At 41.8% G+C, this 21,347-nt stretch overlaps 1 protein-coding gene across 2 annotated transcripts; it reads right to left on the reverse strand.

The window, feature by feature from the left end:
- Window positions 1-3,567: 3,567 nt before the first annotated feature.
- On the reverse strand, window positions 3,568-19,245 carry LOC109890757 (endoplasmic reticulum-Golgi intermediate compartment protein 3). 2 transcript variants are annotated; one of them, XM_020482770.2, is made up of 14 exons: window positions 19,078-19,213; window positions 18,798-18,868; window positions 17,540-17,627; window positions 17,191-17,310; window positions 16,921-17,014; window positions 16,466-16,631; window positions 16,045-16,102; window positions 14,868-14,882; window positions 13,766-13,797; window positions 13,577-13,673; window positions 9,244-9,308; window positions 8,947-9,083; window positions 7,671-7,726; window positions 3,568-5,926 (listed from the first exon to the last, which is right to left on the reverse strand). In XM_020482770.2, the coding sequence occupies exons 1-14, from the start codon at window positions 19,163-19,165 to the stop codon at window positions 5,847-5,849; spliced, it is 1,167 nt and encodes a 388-aa protein (XP_020338359.1). In that variant the 5' UTR covers window positions 19,166-19,213; the 3' UTR covers window positions 3,568-5,846. The 2 variants fall into 2 exon arrangements, with proteins under 2 accessions (XP_020338359.1, XP_020338360.1); XM_020482771.2 differs by lacking the exon at window positions 14,868-14,882 and having other exon boundaries at window positions 19,078-19,245.
- Between the last annotated feature and the right edge of the window lie 2,102 nt (window positions 19,246-21,347).

A 21,347-nucleotide genomic window follows, 5' to 3' on the forward strand; every position in this document is an offset into this window, starting at 1 on the left:
TTTTAACCGCACACTTGTTTGTGTAGATGGATTTTATAATGTCGTATGTTTTTCTCTACACCACTCTCACCCCCACTCATGCACATACCCAAGATCATTAGCCAATCAATACAGCTTTGTATCATCCATTGTTTCATTTCTGGCCTGAATTCCCTCTTACATCCCTGAAAGACCCCCAATGCAACACTGCAATCAATTAGGAATGGATTGAGCATTAAGGGTAGGTAAGCTGTTTTTAAATGTTTACCCCCCCCCCCACTACCTCTCTGTCTTTTCTCTCTCTCTTTTTGAACCCACTGCCCTTTGTTTTGAAGAGGTTGTGAAGGCTGCATAATCTGTGGTCTGGTCACTTTGTGTAGTCCCCCCATCTGGGTATTCATTCAAGATTGGCCTCATAGATTACAAGGATGCCCAAAGTCAAATAGCACTTTAAATGCAATTTGATTCCCCTGGAAAATCTATTGTCATAGCGATGCTCGTCATGGATCCAAATCCTGGTCATAGATTTCCAATGATGTATGCGCTTGATATGCAGCACTCGTCCAGGCATGACGTTTGTTGTTGTTCATCTGAAGGCCACAATCACCTCCACTATAAAATGACTGGCCAGTGTACTAGCGTTTGCACTGCTCCTGCAGTGAACAATCGTTGTACTACTGAGTGCACATTTGATTTATTTAACTGTAACACTGGAGCTAGATGCTGAGTTTCTGGTTTAGGAAACATACAGATGGCATAGATTTTCTTGTGGCTCACTCTTCTACATTTCCTAAATGAAAACAAAAGAGTATGACTATGTCTATCGTAAATGCAGTATCTTATGCATTCTACATTACCGCCCATTTGGAAAGGGAAAATGCAATAAATATTTACTCTGAGCTGCGCTTGGTAGGTTGGTGGTAGATGGAAGGCCGTGTTGCCCAACCGAGTCCTTTGAAGAATGTCTCTGCTGTAAATTGAATACGTTGTAGTAACGTCGTTGTGTGGTAGACGGGATACTCTGCCTGTTCCGTCCTAACCCTCGTTTACAGCGGCTGTTCCTAACTCAACGGCTCGGAGGTATCACTTCTGTAGTGAAGAGTTCAAAGTACATACCATTCGCAACCAAAGCTCATGCTGATGTTGGCTTCGTTCTGTAGTTATTATCTGAACCATTCTGACATCGGACCGTCGTCATCACGTTCTCGGAACAGGAAGTTATATTGTCGTTAAGGCTTTATATAGGAAGGGAGAGGAGGGCGTGTTTGAAAAGTTTTATAGCCCATGTCCCTTCACAGGGGCGGGCCACTGATTGAGCAGAGCCCTACCTTATGAAAACTCAAATTTCACATTTTAGAAGCTAAAATCACATTTCATCCCATCACGAATAATTTCATATTTAAACATTTAAATTGAACAACAATTCCATGTGAATCCGATAACTCTGATGTGTAGACTTTCCACTGTAGAGTTTATGTCATCTTATCATTGATGAGAATGTCTCAGATGACAACCGAACTGACATCATATTCATTAAGTACTACCGCATATGTTCAATTGGTCAGATTACCAGAATATAGTTCATTTCCCCCCACCTTCTGATGTTCCCAGAATCTCTATGTTAATAACCAGGGGATTTGCAAATGTAACATCAGTAAGGTAGAGAGAGGAAAAAGGGGGGGAAGAGGTATTTCTGACTGTCATAAACATACCCCCAGGCCAACGTCATGACAACTAACTAACTGGAGAGGCCCACTAACCCGTAGAGGCACCTTTGCATCTTCATTCATTCACGAGGCCCAATTTAGCCTAGTGTTAATGTTAAGTGTAGGCCATACATTGCTCATCTGTTCAAAGAAATTGTCATATTTTTTTCTTTGTGAGTGTATTCAGTTGCTGTGTGTGATATTGGGTAACATAGCTGTGAAAGTGATGTCTCGCGTCTGTCACAGGGAAGTGACTGAAGTCAAAGTTTCAACAGTCAGCAAAACCCTACACTTCATAGGCTTATACCTTCCCTTCCTTCCTCCATCCATTAGAGCTGTAGTTCTCAACATGGGATATTAGTACCCCTGGGGGTACCTTTCTCCCTCACAGTCCAAATACGCCAGCCATGATGGGCATGAGCCAGATTCACTGACATGGCCTTTCCTTTCACCAGACTTTGGGTCATAAGGCTCCCAGCTAAGCTGGAAAAAAACATCCGCAGCTTTTCAAAGCTGTTTGCTTAGTGCCCCTCATGCTCTTGTGTGGATGATTGCATCACAATCCAGTCGACAGGATGTGGGAGTTAGAGCAACGGAAAAGCAATACCAGCTGTAGACTCCCCAGGAAATTAGTATTGTCTGAGTGTAACTAAGAATAATGCACTTATTCAGGCATATTGTGTCAAAATCAGGCCCTGTATAAAAAAATAAGGCTTTCAAGAGCAAAATGGCTCATAGATACGTGGCCGTGACACATATACAGGAAGTTACTCACAATAACGTTATTCAGCTGTTATTACCACAATTACTAGTGTACTCAGGAGTATATAAGACCTGTGACTCCCCCTGGTGGCTGAAACATTACACCTCAGACCAACTGGAAAGGATATTGAGCAGTAGCCTACTTTGACAAAGACATAATTGAAAGGAGGCCACTATAGTCACGTGCAGTGATCATTGTCATCTCATCCCAAGGCTATTCCACATGAGTTTAGAGGAAGTATAGTGCAGAAGAATTATCACTGACATTAGAGATCAGTACAGTGCCTTGGCAGCAGACTCCAGTGTTACCTATTTTTTCTCATGAGTACGTCAACTAGATAAGTAAATTTGTCAAGAGTGATGGTCTCAAAATCAGTATGTGTGATCAATAAGAAACACCTACCCCAAATAAAGGGTGCCCTTTAGCTATATACAGCATCATTCATTCTATGGACAAAGACATTTCACAAAGACCATTCAAGTGTTCAAGATCTTTCAGATCTTGGAGTCACTTAGCGATGTCCTTGTTTTTTAAAGAAAAGCACATTTTTTTGTTCAAAATAACAAATTGATCAGAAATACAGTATAGACATTGTTAATGTTGTAAATGACTATTGTAGCTGGAAACGGATGATTTTCCTTTGTTTCTGGCCATTTTGAGCCTGTAATCGAACCCACAAATGCTGAGGCTCCAGATACTTAACTAGTCTAAAGGACAGTTTTATTGCTTCTTTTATCAGCACAACAGTTTTCAGCTATGCTAACAATTGCAGAAGGGTTTTCTAATGATCAATTAGCCTTTTAAAATGATGAACTTGGATTAGCTAAAATGCCATTAGAACACAGGAGTGATGGTTGCTGATAATGGGCCTCTGTACACCTATGTAGATATTCCATAAAAATTAAATCTGCTGATTACAGTTACAATAGTAATTTACAACTAATGTCTACACTATTTCTGATCAATTTCATGTCATTTAAATAGACAAGTGTTTTTCTGGAAAATAAATACATTTAAGTGACCCCATACTTTTGAACGGCAGTGTATATTTTACTCAATTGTTCCTGGGACAGGAATTGGACAGAGGACACTGTACACAAAATGTCACAAATTACTACATTACAGGCTGGTGTATTCAACATTTATTTTGTCATTTTAAAAACCGTTGAGGATTCTCAAAATATAAATACGTCTCTCCCACACACACAATAAGCTGTACACATGCGCTCACACACTTTCACTCAACACAGGCCCCTGAATTGGATCTCAAAATGTGCAATCACAACAAAATAACAATAAACTGCATCATTTGGTCTCCTTAAGTAGTCCTCTCAACGACGGTCAGAGATTCCATCAATCTGGGGTGTATTCACTAGGAACCAAACGAGACAAAACTGGGAGGGACCTAAATTAATTTTCAAATAAGACTCATTTCAGTTGCAAAAAGTCTTCTAAAGCAAAACTTTTTGCAGTAATGAATACACCCTTGAACACACATTCAACCTGCTCGGGTCCAATGTCATAGCAAATAATTATGTAAATGAAGGGTCCATGATTGATCAAAGAGATCAGAAATTAAAGGGATGGGATAAACATGTCCACGACAGTACATTTAGGGTAGATGAGAATGGCAAAAAGGTATATACACTGAACAAAAATAAGCGCAACATGTAAAGTGTTGGTCCCATGTTTAATGAGCTGAAATACAATATCCCAGAAATAAGCACAAAAAGCTTATTTCTCTCAAATGTTGTGCACAACTTTGTTTACATCACTGTTTGAGCATTTCTCCTTTGCCAAGATAATCCATCCACCTGAATCAAGAAGCTGATTAAACAGCATGATCATTACACAGGTACAACGTGTGCTGGGGAAAATTAAAGGCCACTTAAAGTACAGCTTTGTTACATTATACAAAACCACAGATCTCGCAAGTTGAGGGAGTGTGCAATTGGCATGATGACTGCAGGAATGTCCACCAGAGCAGTTGCCAAAAAATGTCAAGTTCATGTTTTAGAGAATTTGGCAGTATATCTGACCGGCCTCGCAACCACGCCAGCCCAGGACCTCCACATCCAGCTTCTTCACCTGTGGAATCGTCGGAGACCAGCAGCCCAGACAGCTGATGAAACTGTAGGTTTGCACAACCGAAGAATTTCTGCACAAACTGTCGGAAACCGTCTCAGGGAAGCTCATCTGCATGCGCGTCATCCTCACCACGGTCTTGACCTGACTGCAGTGGCCACTGGCACGCTGGAGAAGTGTGCTCTTGAATCCCGATTTCAACTGTATCGGGCAGATGGCAGACAGCGTGTATGGCGTTATGTGGGTGAGTGGTTTGCTGAGTGCCCCATGGTGGCGGTGGGGTTATGGTTTCGGCAGGCATAAGCTACAGACAACTAACACAACTACTTTTTAAAGCAGTGATGAAGACCTTGAGGCCGATACATAAAGCTAAAGAGCAGTGATACTAGCAAGAACATTGCGCAGGTTTCTTTTTTTTTCTCACTGATGGCAAGTTGAATGTCATGACAAGATCCTGAGGTCCATTGTCACTCCTGTTTCAGCATGATAATGCACAGCCCCATGTTACAAGGATCTATACACAATTCCTGGAAGCTGAACATGTCCCAGTTCTTCCATGGCCTGCACGTCACCCATTGTGCATGTTTGGGATGCCCTGGATCAACGTTTAAGACAGCGTGTTCCAGTTCCTGCGTGTGTATATATATATATATATATATATCTCTGTGCTCCGTTTAGTTAGTCTGCCTTTGTAATTAGTTATTGAAGAGGAGTGGGACAACATTCCACAGACTGCAATCAACAGCTTGATCAACTCTATGCGAAAGAGATGTTGCTCTACATGATGCAAATGGTGGTCACACCATATACTGACTGGTTCTGATCCACGCCCCTACCTTTTTTTTAAGGCATCTCTGACCAGATGCATATCAGTATTCCCAGTCATGTGAAATCCAGATTAGCGCCAAATGAATTTATTTCGATTGACTTTTCCTTATATGTACTGTAAGTCAGTACAATCTTTGAAATTGTTCCCATGTTGTGTTTATATTTGTTACGTGTATATGGGAAGCAACTGATAGATACAATGTGCTTGGACTGGGGATGAATCAAATGTGATCAAAAACATCAGTTAAATCACTCTTCTGTCCAGTGATTCGGTCTTTCATTCTTTGTATGGATAAGGGATGTAAAAACAAAAATAACTAATGGGAGACTTAGCGGTCAAATTTCCTTTCCATATTGAGGGAGATTATTCTGATTTTGTTTATTGCCATGTTAGTTAGCATCAGTTTGTAGTCACTTCCCTTTTACAGATAGGCCCTTGCGGAGAATGATGAACAGTCTGGTTTGCCCTTGTGCAAAACACTTCACTAAGATGCCTTGCCTAGTTCAATCTTCTTCTGGATGGCTTTTGCCGAGTGGTATATCAAGGAATCAATTAGTCCAGCCACTGGGAAAAAAGATACAAGATAAGGCATTTAACATGACAAATATAGTTAGACCACCATCCAAAAGGCTCATTCCAACAAACTGTACTACAGTGCCTTGCAAAAGTATTTCAGCCGCCTTGTCGTTACTCCTATTTTGTTGCATTACAACCTGTAATTGAAATGTTTTTTATTTATTTGGATTTCATGTATTTGGACGTACACAAAACAGTCCAAATTGGTGAAGTAAAAAAATATTATGGAAAAGTGGTGCGTGCATATGTATTCACCCCCTTTGCTATGAAGCCCCTAAATAAGATCTGGTGCAACCAATTACCTTCAAAAGTCACAATTAAATGAAATCCACCTGTGTGCAATAAAAATATAAATTTTAAAAACATGTTCTGAAAGACGACACACACAACCAACCCCCCCCCCCCCCCCCAGAGTCTGCAACACCACTAAGCAAGCAGCACCATGAAGACCAAGGAGCTCAAAACAGGTCAGGGTCAAAGTTGAAGTACAGATGGGGGTTGGGTTCCCCAAAAAATATCCGAAAATCCCACAGAGTCCATTCCTTAAAAAATTGAAAGAATATGGCACCACCACAAACCTGCCAAGAGAGGGCCGCCCACCAAAACTCACAGACCAGGCAAGGACAGCGTTTATCAGAGAGGCAACCGACCAAATATATCTCCGCTGTGGAGCTTTGTAGCTCCTTCAGGGTTTGGAGTATCTGTCCATAGGACCACTTTAAGCCGTACACTCTAGAGCTGGGCTTCACAGAGGAGTGGCCCGAAAAAAGCCATTGCTTAAAGACAAAAAATGAGAAACGCATTTTGGCAAACACCAAATGTGTTGTGGGAGACTCGCCAAACATATGGAAGAAGGTACTCTGGTCAGATGAAACTAAAATTGAGCTTTTTGCCATCAAAGAAAAAGCTATATCTGGCGCAAACCCAACACCTCCCATCACCCGAGAACATCATCCCCCCATGTTTTTCCATCGGCTGGGACTGGGAAACTGGTCAGAATTGAATTAATGGATAGCGCTAAATACAGGGAAACCAGTTTCAGTCTTTCAGAGATTTGAGACTGGGAAGACGGTTCACCTTCCAGCAGGACAATGAACCTAAGCATACTGTTAAAGCAACACTCAAGTGTTTTAAGGGGAAACATTTAAATGTCTTGGAATGGCCTAGTCAAAGCCCAGACCCCAATCTAATTGAGAATATGTGGTATGTGTGTACGTCCAATATTGCTGTATACCAGCGGAACCCATCCAACTTGGAAGGAGCTGGAGCAGTTTTGCCTTAAAGAATGGGCAAAAATCCCAGTGGCTAGATGTGCCAAGCTTAGAGAGACATACCCCAAGAGACCTACAGCTGTAATTTCTGCAAAAGGTGGCTCTACAAAGTCTTGACTTTGTGGGGGGGTGTGTGAATAGTTATGCACGCTCAAGTTTAAGTTTTGTCTTATTTCTTGTTTGTTTCACAATAAAATATATTTAGCATCTTCAAAGTAGTAGGCATGTTGTGTAATTAAAAAAAAAAAGAAATACATTTTAACTCTAGGTTGTAAGGCAACGAAATAGGAAAAATGTCAAGGGGGTGAACACTGTAGGCACTGTACCTCCAGTAGTGCATAGTATACACTACCTTCAAACTGAGAAAGCCATCACTAATTAAAAACAATATTAAAATGATTAAAGATGTATTGAGTGACATGTTTGCTGCATTTGAAATATGGGATTGCAGAGGTGCCAACCTGTAAATACACCTCCTACGATGGCACACAGTCCTGTAAGAAAATGAGTGAATGATCTGAAAAAAAAGAGCAAAACATGTTTGATATAACACAGAATTTTCCATTGAGGGTCATGGACACCACACGTTGAACATCTCATGCCAAAATTACAGGCATTAATACAGAGTTGGTCCACCCTTTGCTGCTATAACAGCCACCACTCTTCTGGGAAGGCTTTCCACTAGATGTTGGAACATTGCTGCGGGGACTTGCTTCCATTCAAGCACAAGTGCATTAGTGAGGTCCGCACTGATGTTTGGCGATTAGACCTGGATCGCAGTCAGCATTCCAATCCATCCCAAAGCTGCACAATGGTGTTGAGGTCAGGCCTTTGTGCAGGCCAGTCAATTTTTTCCACACAAATCGACAAACCATTTCTGTATGGACCTCACGGGGGCATTGCCATGCTGAAACAGGAAAGGGCTTTCCCCAAACTGTTGCCACAAAGTTGGAAGCACAGAATCATCTAGAATATCATTGTATGCTGTAGAATTAAGATTTTCCTTCACTGGAACTAAGGGGCCTAGCATGTGAAAAACGGCCCCAGACCATTATTCCTCCTCCACTAAACTTTACAGTTGGCACTATGCATTCGGGCAGGTAGCGTTCTCCTGGCATCCTCCAAACCCAGAATCGTCGGACTGCCAGATGGCGAAGTGCAATTCATCACTCCAGAAAAACGTGTTTCCACTGCTCCAGAGTCCAATGGTGGTGGGCTTTACACCACTCCAGCCAACGCTTGGCATTGCACATGGTGATCTCAGGCTTGTGTGCATGGCTAGTAGGCCATGGAAACCCATTTCATGAAGCTCCCGATGAACAGTTCTTGTGCTGACATTCCTTCCAGAGGCTCGGTATTGAGTGTTGCAACCGAAGACCGACGATTTTTACACGCTACGTGCTTCAGCACTCGGCGGTCCCATTCTGTGAGCTTGTATGGCCTACCACTTCTCAGCTGAGCAGTTGTTGCTCCTAGACGTTTCCAGCTCTAGCAGGGCAGAAATTTGACAAACTGACTTGTTGGCAAGGTGGCATCCTTTGACGGTGCTACGTTGAAAGTCACTGAGCTCTTCAGTAAGGCTATTCTACCGCCAATGAATGTCTATTGGAATTGCATGGCGGCACGCTCAATTTAATACACCTGTCAGCAACGGGTGTGGCTAAAATAGCTGAATCCACAAATGTTACGTGTCCACATACACTATATATACACAAAATAATGTTTGAAGCTTCCTACCTCTGTTTCTCTGTGAATTTGACCATCATAGGGGAGAGTTCATATAATACAAACACACCAGGTAGGCCCTGGTCTCCGATCAACCCATTGGCTACTTTCTCATGTCGCGTTACAGAGAATTGGTTTGTTTTAACCACCTGTAAGACAAGTAATACAACAATGTCCTTGTTTGATGCCCAAGTACCTTAACATGTAAAAGGAAATATAAAATACAATTGTTAATTTAATCTGATATAGCAATAAGATTAACTCTGAAATACCTACATTTCATTGCTGTCATGTACAACATATACTCACCTCTCCATCCCATTTCACATAGATGGTTGGGACAATCTTCACAAAGTACTGATACATCATGGAAGCTGGAATAAAACAAATCGATTTTTCTATCATTTGCTGAGGTCGAGCACATGTAGTCTGGACAAATGCAACATTCCACTCTGCATGAACACAAGGAGGTGCTATAGCTTTAACATCACATCATTATCTGGCTACACACCACCTCAGCTAACTGTCGACTTCAAGTAATGGCCGTCTGCTAGAAAAGCATTTCAAACATTGAAAAAGAAAAGGTTGTCTTCAAGTGACTGATAACTGTAGAATTAGAACATAGGCACTCTATGCTGATAAATCCTACATTTCACTATAAACCATGTCAAAGACAATACAACTATTCTTAGCGTGGTAATTAATATATATATTAATGACCATGCATAGATATTTCATACGGAACAAGGATATTTTGTATAGAAACAAGTATATTTTAAGAACTGGTTTAGTCGTCAGATGCTGCTGGTGAGTCAACTTTTTAATGCAGAAGGATTGTTACTCAATTACGAGGAGATAATTTTTTCTCGTTACAATATCCCGGTTACACTTAGAGTTCGCCATAGTCTTTGATAGTACTCCATCTGTAACTCAGGTTGTTCAGAGGTGTAACAAGACCTTGTCTTATTGAGATAACTGGATTAAGAGAGTGTGACTCTACAACAGGAAACATATGTTTCTCCTTGCTCCCTCAGAACAACAGATCTATACGTGCTTTATTTCAAAGGGATTTTGTATCAATACCTTGTCACAATTTACTGGAGTACATTTGTCAATAATATGTTGGAAAAAAAGTCATTATTACCACACAAATACCTGCTTGTTAAAGTCAGAGGCCTCAGAATTATTACCTGAAGAAACTCAGTCATTAACTGTACTTTGTGTTGAGCATCCAGAAAGAGTTCGGCATTTATATTGGCATTGTGAGCATGTAAAGAAATTATGGAAAGATATCTATTGTTCTATAATTGTTAATATTCTTAATGACTTGTTTGTTATGGGAAAATGTGCTGCTCGGTTTCCTTAACTATAATAAGGATAAAGAAAAACAATTCTACATCTTAAATCTAAATTGTTCCAACAGCAAAATGTCATTCATAAATGTAAATTCACACACAAAAAATAAATAAAAATAACTCCCATGTTTTCTATAAGGAGTACATTAAGACCATTCTACTCCCAATAAGAAAGCTGTTAAAACAATCAATACTTGTGTCTTAAGGGCTTTGTATAATCTGCAATTAGTTGTACCCCTAGCATATATGTTATCATTGTCTGTTTGTATACTTCTTGTATGTATGGCTCCCGAGTGGCTCAGCGGTCTAAGGCACTGCATCTCAGTGCAAGAGGCATCACTACAGTCCCTGGTTCGAATTCAGGCTGCATCACATCCAGCCGTGATTGGGAGTCCCCTAGGGCGGTGCACAATTGGCCCAGTGTCGTCTGTGTTTGGCCGGGGTAGGCAGTCATTTTAAATAAGAATTTGTTCTTAAGACTTCCCTAGTTATATGTTCCTGCAAAAATAATAATAATTGTGTACACACATCCTTTCAAGGTCTTCAAGGCCACACCAAGGTGACATGCTAACCAGTTAGCCAGCCAAAACTCAGCTAGCTGGGTAAACAGAAGCTTGAGATAAAAGGTGGACAAAGTTTAAAAGTCTGCATGCACGTCGCAACACATTAGTTAGCTACATATCAAAACCTGCTTTCGGTGTGCAAATAACGTTGCTAGCTAACTCCGCTAGCTTAGTTTGTCACTTAAACTTAGCCACTTGTGTACTGTAAAAGCAGATTACGATTCAAATATCTCGCTGATAATCATGAAGTAAGATGTTTGATTTGTGTATATCTTGTTTCATCCATTGTTGCTATTGTCCTGGCTGGAAGAAGGTTGAGTAAATGGGGAGGTCAAGCGTGAGGTAATACAGTAGGGGGAGAGAGTGCTTCTAAAATATGCTCAAAAAAAATTAAGGGAACACATCCTAGATCTGAAAGAATTAAAATATTATTATTACTATATTCTTTACATAGTTGAATGTGCTGACAATCACGCAAAAATTATCAATGGAAATCAAATTTATCAACCCATGGAGGTCTGGATTTGGAGTCACACTCAAAATTAAAGTGGAAAACCACACTACAGGCTGATCCAACTTTGACGTAATGTCCTTAAAACAAGTCAAAGTGAGGCTCAGTAGTGTGTGTGGCCTCCACGTGCCTGTATGACCTCCCTACAACGCCTGGGCATGCTCCTAATGAGGTGGCGGATGGTCTCCTGAGGGATCTCCTCCCAGACCTGGACTAAAGCATCCGCCAACTCCTGGACAGTCTGTGGTGGATGGAGCGAGACATGATGTTCCAGATGTGCTCAATTGGATTCAGGTCTGGGGAACGGACGGGCCAGTCCATAGCATCAATGCCTTCCTCTTGCAGGAACTGCTGACACTCCAGCCACATGAGGTCTAGCATTGTCTTGCATTAGGAGGAACCCAGGGCCAAACACAACAGCATATGGTCTCACAAGGGGTCTGAGGATCTCATCTCGGTACCTAATGGCAGTCAGGCTACCTCTGGCGAGCACATGGAGGGCTGTGCGGCCCCCCAAAGAAATGCCACCCCACACCATGACTGACCCAAAGCCAAACCGGTCATGCTGGAGGATGTTGCAGGCAGCAGAACTTTCTCCACGGCGTCTCCAGACTGTCACATCTGTCACATGTGCTCAGTGTGAACCTGCTTTCTTCTGTGAAGAGCACAGGGCGCCAGTGGCGAATTTGCCAATCTTGGTGTTCTGGCAAATGCCAAACGTCCTGCACGGTGTTGGGCTGTAAGCACAACCCCCACCTGTGGACGTCGGGCCCTCATACCACCCTCATGGAGTCTGTTTCTGACCGTTTGAGCAGACATGCTCATTTGTGGCATGCTGGAGGACATTTTGCAGGGCTCTGGCAGTGCTCCTCCTGCTCCTCCTTGCACAAAGGCAGAGGTAGCGGTCCTGCTGCTGGGTTGTTGCCCTCCTACGGCCTAATCCACGTCTCCTGATGTACTGGCCTGTCTCCTGGTAGAGCCTCCATGCTCTGGACACTACGCTGACAGACACAGCAAACCCTACCACAGCTCGCATTGATGTGCCATCCTGGATAAGCTGCACTACCTGAGCCACTTGTGTGGGTTGTAGACTCCGTCTCATGCTACCACTAGAGTGAAAGCACCGCCAGCATTCAAAAGTGACCAAAACATCAGCCAGGAAGCATAGGAACTGAGAAGTGGTCTATGGTTATCACCTGCAGAACCACTCCTTTATTGGGGGGTGTCTTGCTAATTGCCTATAAATTTCCACCTGTTGTCTATTCCATTTGCACAACAGCATGTGAAATGTATTGTCAATCAGGTGTTGCTTCCTAAGTAGACAATTTGATTTCACAGAAGTGTGACTGACTTGGAGTTACATTGTGCTGTTTTAGTGTTCCTTTATTTTTTTGAGCAGTGTATATTGTTTTATGTATTCTCCACACACTCGTCCTCACAAGAACGTACTCAAGAGAATGCACTCGGAGCATGAGTGTGGAGCACAGTAATATGCATATTGAGAAACATCCATTGACTTCTCAAACCCCAAACCCCAGCCTGGTCTGTTTCGCAAACTTCCCGGGAAGTCTCTCGATGTTGCGCCTCTGGCTTTAGAAACGGTGGCCATATGGAGCCATTTTAAATGGGATTAGTGATGGGCTTTGCAGTTGGGATGGCAGCTGGTGTCATGTTTGGAACATTTTCCTGTATAAGGTATGTTAGTGAAGTGAACTACTTACCGTATACACGTAGGCCTACACAGAAATGCAAGACATAGAAAGAATGCCATAGTCTACTTGGCCATCACCGATTTCTTTACTATATCAGTTTTGATAAGACTTTATTGCAGCCATCCAAACTGCATATTGTAGATTGTTCAATAGAACTCCATAGTGTTATGTGATTTTGTTCAAATGCTGTATTCTTACTTCCCTCAGGGTCGGCATGAGCGACAGAGAGCAGATGGAAGGAGTTGGGAAGATGATGATGCAGAGCGGAGGCATGTTTGGTACATTCATGTCCATTGGGATGGACATCTGCTGCAGAGACCACCTCTACGGCACTTACTTATAATTACACAACGGGACTTTTGTAATAACTCTTATTCCCATGTCACAACTTCTCCATACTTCTTGGACAAAGTATGTCAAACGCTCTGATTTCAATTGCTGGTAGTAGGTCTAAGTCAAATGTTCGGTGTGGGGAATTTGACAAATGGGATAATTACTAACCTTGTGGTGCCGCAACATCGGTGCCATCCAAAGGATTGACGATACCAGGGTAGTCCCTCCCAAAGGATAGATGCTTGATCAAGTGAGTCATGTTGATCTGTAGGACACAAGAAACACAAATAAGCGCTTAAAGGGGTATGGATAACACTGCCTTGGAAAGACAATACTTTCTTTTTTTTAAGTACTTACGTTGTCTAGTCCAAAGCTCTGCAGATCATGAACTGAAATTAAAATGAGACAATATGTCAGTAATGCTGTGATCTGATAGAACATCAGTTACTGTATATGTTCTGTATACTCAAGAGTATGAGGGTTTACTAGTCTCATCAAATCTACAGCTCTCCCATTACAAGTTATTGTTGAGCACACAGCCATCAAATGCAATGTGTTCTTGATTACTGCTTGTACCACCTCAATTAAAGATCAAACCAACAATCACATGCTGGTTATTCAAAAGGACAGTTTCAAATCAGTTAGAAGCAGCTTTGGTTGTCTTTACTAGGCTTTAAGTAACAGGGTGAATTCTGACAGACAACCTCTTCAAATACGAAGTTTGATATTTGACTGGACAATTTAGAAGGCAGTGATGTGAGGGGGATGTGGCCTGAGTGTCAGTCTGTTTGTGCCATCATGCCAATTCCTTGTAACTCAGCCTTTCCTCATTTGAGCAGAAGTCCAGCTTCTCTCCTCCGTGACCCGGAAACTGATGTGGTCGAGGAGAGTGTCAATTTGTTAGTAGATGAATGGAAGAGTATCCTCCCCTCCTCGATAGCCACCCTTCATCGAGAATAATGTGTATCCTACTCGAGTCCTTCGCCTGAAGAGTTTGGATATCTACCACACCCCATTTGAAGCAGTTGTTTTTTCGAATGAGAAAATCATGCAAACATTTAAAAAACGATAACCTACACATACCTTTGTACATATAAAATGTCATGCACAACTAACTAAATGTCCTCACTCCACACATTTTGGGATTCAACCCCTGTAAACTTAATTTGCCTGATGACGCGTGAGAGGAGAATAATTTCATACAAGCTCATTTTTCATCCACGTTCCTTCTCCTCGATTACCTTTGACTTTTTTTTTTCAAAAGGAGGCGAGAGAGGACGCAGGAGTTGAGCAAATCCAATTGAGAAAAGGCACGGTCATGCCGAACTTGGTCTTTGGCTGGACAAGGATAGCAATGGAGTAGGCAAGAACACAAAACAATCTGGAACCAGGCTAGGGGGGGGGGGGGGGGGGGGTGATGTTTACTACAAAAATAAAAGCTACAAAATGATGGACTTACTTTCCACAGCGTGCACTGCAGAAAGAAGAGAGAAGAGTCACTATATGACGCATTTTGGGCTGCACAGAAAAAGCCCGTCCTAAGAGGCTGGCCAAAGGCAATAAGCCTCAAGGGGGTTCATCACATCTGGTATTTCATTATGGCCAAATTCTTATCACAAGGAGATTGTCTGCTTAAAGGCAAAAACTAGACAGTGTAGTACTAGTCTACGAATAAAATAGAAAATTAATGCAGCTTTAAGCTGGTGAAGCATTTGCTCTAAGCTTTCGGTACACGTTGTTCATAATGACAAAGGACACCTTTCAATGCCTCCAAGCAAGTTGAGACTAGTACTTAGGGCTTACAACTTCATCTGGTTATGTACCATGTTACTTTATCAGCAATTCTTGACAAATTCTTGAGGTAAATCCTATGAAAACAGTACCTTCTATTTTTCTTCAATCACAAATGCATACTTTTAAATTAATTTGGCCTGTCTTCACAGTAACAAAGGTTACATCAGTGACATTGTAGTAACTTTTGTCAAGAAAATCCATTGGCAAACTGATTGCAGTAAATGAATTGCAAACAAATTAATACATTTCACATTATTTAATTTTCAAAGAGTGTAAGTGTCAATGCAAAATAAGTATATTGGTGTTATTAGTAGGCAACATTTATGATGAAGCAAGTGAGTATCAATTTACAATCAAAATGTTACTTATAAGTGGGGGGAAAATAGCTACTTCATTTGAAAAAAAAATTCGCCTGTGCCACAAAGATAAAGGTCAGATGTTTTCATGAAATAAAAAATTAAGACAACTTAATGCCTAATGATTGATCCGGAGGAGGAAAGAATGGAAGAAGTTGAGAAAATGAAAGGAGTTATGAAAGAGAAAGAGACCATTTACCAAATGTTTCACTTCAGTGTTTTACTGGAAAGACTAGTAACGGATGCACTACAAATGTCTTTACTGGTCTAGTGACAAAGTCTACACTACAAGAGGGTCTGTACTCAAATCTGGTCTGAGATACAGACTGGTTTAATAAACCACAAGTTGTTTCTAGTAGCAAGTAAGCAATTTTAGAATTCGAACCCAAATCAGTCAACCTGCTTCATCTCTAAGAAATTCAGAGGATTGATAGAAAGCACAGAACTTCTATTTTCCTTAGGTAGATCATTGATATCAGGTCTTACCATGAACATGGGACTGCTGGAAACTCTTTCCAGGGGCAAAGTGGAAATTTCCTGCCACCTAACAAAAAAGACAAATTGAAGAGTTCAGAAAAGTCTAACAATTAACGTAATATTTGCAGATTGAAAGTGTATGAATGCATTAAAGCACCTCATAAAATATTACATCTCAGTGGCAGCACATTTCCATCCCTAATTTTATTTAACCACATCTAGAATTCTGTTTCCAAAAAGTGATGATTCATTTCAAATCATGTTGTTTTCAACACTGTCTGACCATTTGAAAGCCAGGCAATTGAAAGTCGAAACATTGTCAGCCATTAAATAAAACGCATTCCTTCTATGAAGTGTTAACCAGTGTGTGAGTACTGACTATTCTTTCTGATTATGAACTTATCCAAAGTGTCAGTCTAAGACGAGTTACCTTGTTGACCTCAAGAAAGCCATAAATCTGGCAGCCCTCATTCTTCTGCTCCTGCATCTTCTGGCTGAAGCCCTCCCTCTTGCACTGCTCGATGGTGTCAGGGTTCTTGAAGGCCCAGCCCCGCCTGCGATACGCTTCCCGTACGTCATCACAGGTGTTACAGCACCTACAAAAAAGCAAAAGCACAAGTAATATGTCAATGTAACATGTACTATCACAATCACATTTTGGACAAAGGATTAGCTAATTTGGTGATAGTCTATGTTCTGCTCAAATAAGGGCTCAAATAAGTACAAGCTTTCATGGATTCTTTCTAACAAGTCCAATTTCACAGGCAAGCGATTTAAGCTATGAGATTGACAGGGACACCTCATTGTCTGTCTTTGGTCATGGGAAGTATGATCTGTGAAGCCTGGGAAGGCATTCTGGAGGGCATTCCGGTCATGGGAACTCACTTCAAATCCTCCGTCTCTGCTCCATAGCAGCTTTCACACCGCTCAGGATCTAGCTTACTAGGGTCAAAAATTTCACCTTCCTCTTGTCCCAAATCTACATGAGAGATGACAATAAAACAATATCCATGACCCAGTGAAAACATGAACTATTCAATACAATTCATATATCTTATTTTCCCAAGAGGGGAAACCTATGCTGTATTCCATGGTGTATAATGCTCTTCAAGTAATAGAACAGAATTACAAGCAAGCTATTAGCAATATGGTTACCATGTTTCTCTGCCTCTGTAGTGACAGGATTGCCATCCTTGTCGAGCCTTTGCTTGAACAGGTTGTGCTCCACATCCAACTGCTGCTCTCCAGCAACATCCATGGCATCAATGCTGAGATCTGAAGGTCACGGTGATGTTACAAATGTCATATAGTTCAACTGTGAAATCCCCATATTGCTTCATGCATAACCCCCCAAAAGATTACTTTAGATTTTACGGAAGCTTTTTGTCAATTTATGCAACTGTTTGATAATATCACAGAAAAACGCACATATAGTGGTTAATTGTGCAGGTGTAAGTTTGTCAAATGTGATGATGCATGCTAGGTTGTTTCTAAAGTTACTTACAGGCACACGGCATGTTAGGAAATATCACATTAATGTTGATTTTCAGTTTGTCTCCTCGTGATGTGTCCACAAACAATTCAGGATGGACCTGTGTTGGCAGAACAACATTCATATTTTGCAAGTCATAAAACAGTGGTATTTAAAATGCGGACTGGGCCTCATATATTAAGCAAACGTTATGACAGATGGCTAAATAATTATAACAGAACATAAAATTATAGTGATGTTCCAATTATCCTCAAACAGGCTAGCCAAAAGGATTCGACTCGTTCATTTCTCTCGGTTGGAAAGGCCCTGTGCCGGAATGTGGACAGCCAGAGCTCAGCGCAGTAACGTTATATGGCTGGGAAAACCTACCCCAATCCCGAAATGATTAAAGGTGAATCGAGAAAATTGAAATAGTGATAGTTTTCAAATAAACATCAGTTTTCGTCAGAATGCTAGGCTAGGTAATACTAAAGCAACAAACTGCATTCAACACTTCCGGTAGTTACTCAACCAAATGCTAGGTGTACCATTTTAATGGAATCTAATGGGTGTTATAGCATTAGCTAGCCAAGCAGGCTGGCATAAACGGAAATTCAATTCAAATCTAGCAGTATTTCAATCTTCTCGAGTCACCCTTCACAATTTCGGGATGAATATGTACAACGACATATTCCATCCCGTGATTGAGGTACATTATCACAGCCTAACGTGATCATTGACAGCTGCCTTGAAGGACACAAATAAAACATGCTGTATGCTATTAAGATCAGTGAAATGTGGGCTAAACTGACAACAGGGTGAAGAGCAGAAATCCCAACTATCAAGCAAGTCTCAGCAATGAAGAATTGAGTGTGCGGGGGAGATTTTCGGCACAGCACCATTCCGACTCAAGAGACAAATGAACTTGAGTAGGATCCTTTTGGCTAGTCATTGCATTTCAGCACCATGTCCACCATTGGAATGTTGCGCATTCCCAGTTGCCCTGGTGGCAATTAACTACCTTTGATTACAAAAAAAATTGCAATGGGATCAGCTGAAAAAGATTTGAATACCACTGTTATAAAGTATACAAACCACAATAATTGTGGCATGCAAAGTTGGCTAGGCTTGCTAGCTGTTATAGTTACTTGTCGTCATAGTTCTCCATTAGAATATCCTTCCGTTTACAAGTGTGATCCATACAGAGCTAGCGTCTTACCCACGTATTTGACTGGCACACTTAGCATGTTCCCTGACTATTTTTAGAAGATGTAACGTTACATTAACCTACCTCTTTAGTGAGATAATACTGCAACTCTGAGAAGAACAGGATCAACATGATGAGACCACTTATGATGGTGACTTCAAAAGGGGGAAAGAAAAAGTCAGAATATCACCAAATCCCATAGAATTTTTGCAAACGACATAGTAATATGTTCTGTTCTCTAGTCTGACAGATCTAGAATGCTAGTCCAAACACAGTGATCCTAGTCCTACTAACTAGCTACTGGGTACAGTATGTGTTCTGCAAGTAGCTAAGCGCTATCAAAAGTCTTCCCAAAACCACTTACCCGTAGCTCCGCCGCATGTTTTAATTCGGAAATCCTCAAGAGTTTTCGGATAGGCATCAAATTGTTTTAGTTTATGTAGTGTGTCCATCTTCTTTCACACCGTGGGCTGAAATAATTCCCGATACACATCAGTTCTCAACATTTACTTCCGGTACACAAGGCATACGTATTGAACCAATCAGCGCCGACCACGTAGCGGCCCGAGTGTACCACCAAAGACGTTCTATTATATTGACAAGATAGTCGAGTAACCATGCTAACAATAGAGGAGTTGACGTACGATGCCTCCCGGCTGCCATGTTGGAAGACCACCGCATTAATTATTCGACAACAACTGCAGAGTAGCCTAATGGTTAAAGTGTTGGACTAGTAACCAGAAGGTTGCAAGTTCAAACCCCCCGAGCTGACAAGGTACAAATCTATCTTTCTGCCCCTGAACAGGCAGTAAAACCCACTATTCCTAGTCCATCATTGAAAATAAGAATTTGTTCCTAACTGACTTGCCTAGTTAAATAAAAATACACCAATCTGCATGATAACAGTGCCTAAAACAAGTTGATTCTTTTTGAGTAGTTACCTGCAGGAAAGACAATGGGGAAAAAACATGTTTACAGATTCCCTGCAATTTTTTATTTTTATTTTATTTCACCTTTATTTAACCAGGTAGGCTAGTTGAGAACAAGTTCTCATTTGCAACTGCGACCTGGCCAAGATAAAGCATAGCAGTGTGAGCATACAACAAAGAGTTACACATGGAGTAAACAATTAACAAGTCAATAACACAGTACAAAACAAAGGGGGGGTCTATATACAATGTGTGCAAAAGGCATGAGGAGGTAGGCAAATAATTACAATTTTGCAGATTAACACTGGAGTGATAAAAGATCAGATGGTCATGTACAGGTAGAGATATTGGTGTGCAGAAGAGCAGAAAAGTAAATAAGTAAAAACAGTATGAGGTAGGTGAAAAGGGTGGGCTATTTACCAATAGACTATGTACAGCTGCAGCGATCGGTTAGCTGCTCAGATAGCTGATGTTTGAAGTTGGTGAGGGAGATGAAAGTCTCCAACTTCAGCGATTTTTGCAATTCGTTCCAGTCACAGGCAGCAGAGTACTGGAACGAAAGGCGGCCAAATGAGGTGTTGGCTTTAGGGATGATCAGTGAGATACACCTGCTGGAGCGCGTGCTACGGATGGGTGTTGCCATCGTGACCAGTGAGCTGAGATAAGGCGGAGCTTTACCTAGCATAGACTTGTAGATGACCTGGAGCCAGTGGGTCTGGCGACGAATATGTAGCGAGGGCCAGCCGACTAGAGCATACAAGTCGCAGTGGTGGGTGGTATAAGGTGCTTTAGTGACAAAACGGATGGCACTGTGATAGACTGCATCCAGTTTGCTGAGTAGAGTGTTGGAAGCCATTTTGTAGATGACATCGCCGAAGTCGAGGATCGGTAGGATAGTCAGTTTTACTAGGGTAAGCTTGGCGGCTTGAGTGAAGGAGGCTTTGTTGCGGAATAGAAAGCCGACTCTTGATTTGATTTTCGATTGGAGATGTTTGATATGAGTCTGGAAGGAGAGTTTGCAGTCTAGCCAGACACCTAGGTACTTATAGACGTCCACATATTCTAGGTCGGAACCATCCAGGGTGGTGATGCTAGTCGGGCATGCAGGTGCAGGCAGCGACCGGTTGAAAAGCATGCATTTGGTTTTACTAGCGTTTAAGAGCAGTTGGAGGCCACGGAAGGAGTGTTGTATGGCATTGAAGCTTGTTTGGAGGTTAGATAGCACAGTGTCCAAAGACGGGCCGAAAGTATATAGAATGGTGTCGTCTGCGTAGAGGTGGATCAGGGAATCGCCCGCAGCAAGAGCAACATCATTGATATACACAGAGAAAAGAGTCGGCCCGAGAATTGAACCCTGTGGCACCCCCATAGAGACTGCCAGAGGACCGGACAGCATGCCCTCCGATTTGACACACTGAACTCTGTCTGCAAAGTAATTGGTGAACCAGGCAAGGCAGTCATCCGAAAAACCGAGGCTACTGAGTCTGCCGATAAGAATATGGTGATTGACAGAGTCGAAAGCCTTGGCAAGGTCGATGAAGACGGCTGCACAGTACTGTCTTTTATCGATGGCGGTTATGATGTCGTTTAGTACCTTGAGTGTGGCTGAGGTGCACCCATGACCGGCTCGGAAACCAGATTGCACAGCGGAGAAGGTACGGTGGGATTCGAGATGGTCAGTGACCTGTTTGTTGACTTGGCTTTC

Source organism: Oncorhynchus kisutch, linkage group LG5, assembly GCF_002021735.2.
Source record: "Oncorhynchus kisutch isolate 150728-3 linkage group LG5, Okis_V2, whole genome shotgun sequence".
Classification (NCBI taxonomy): Eukaryota; Metazoa; Chordata; class Actinopteri; order Salmoniformes; family Salmonidae; genus Oncorhynchus; species Oncorhynchus kisutch.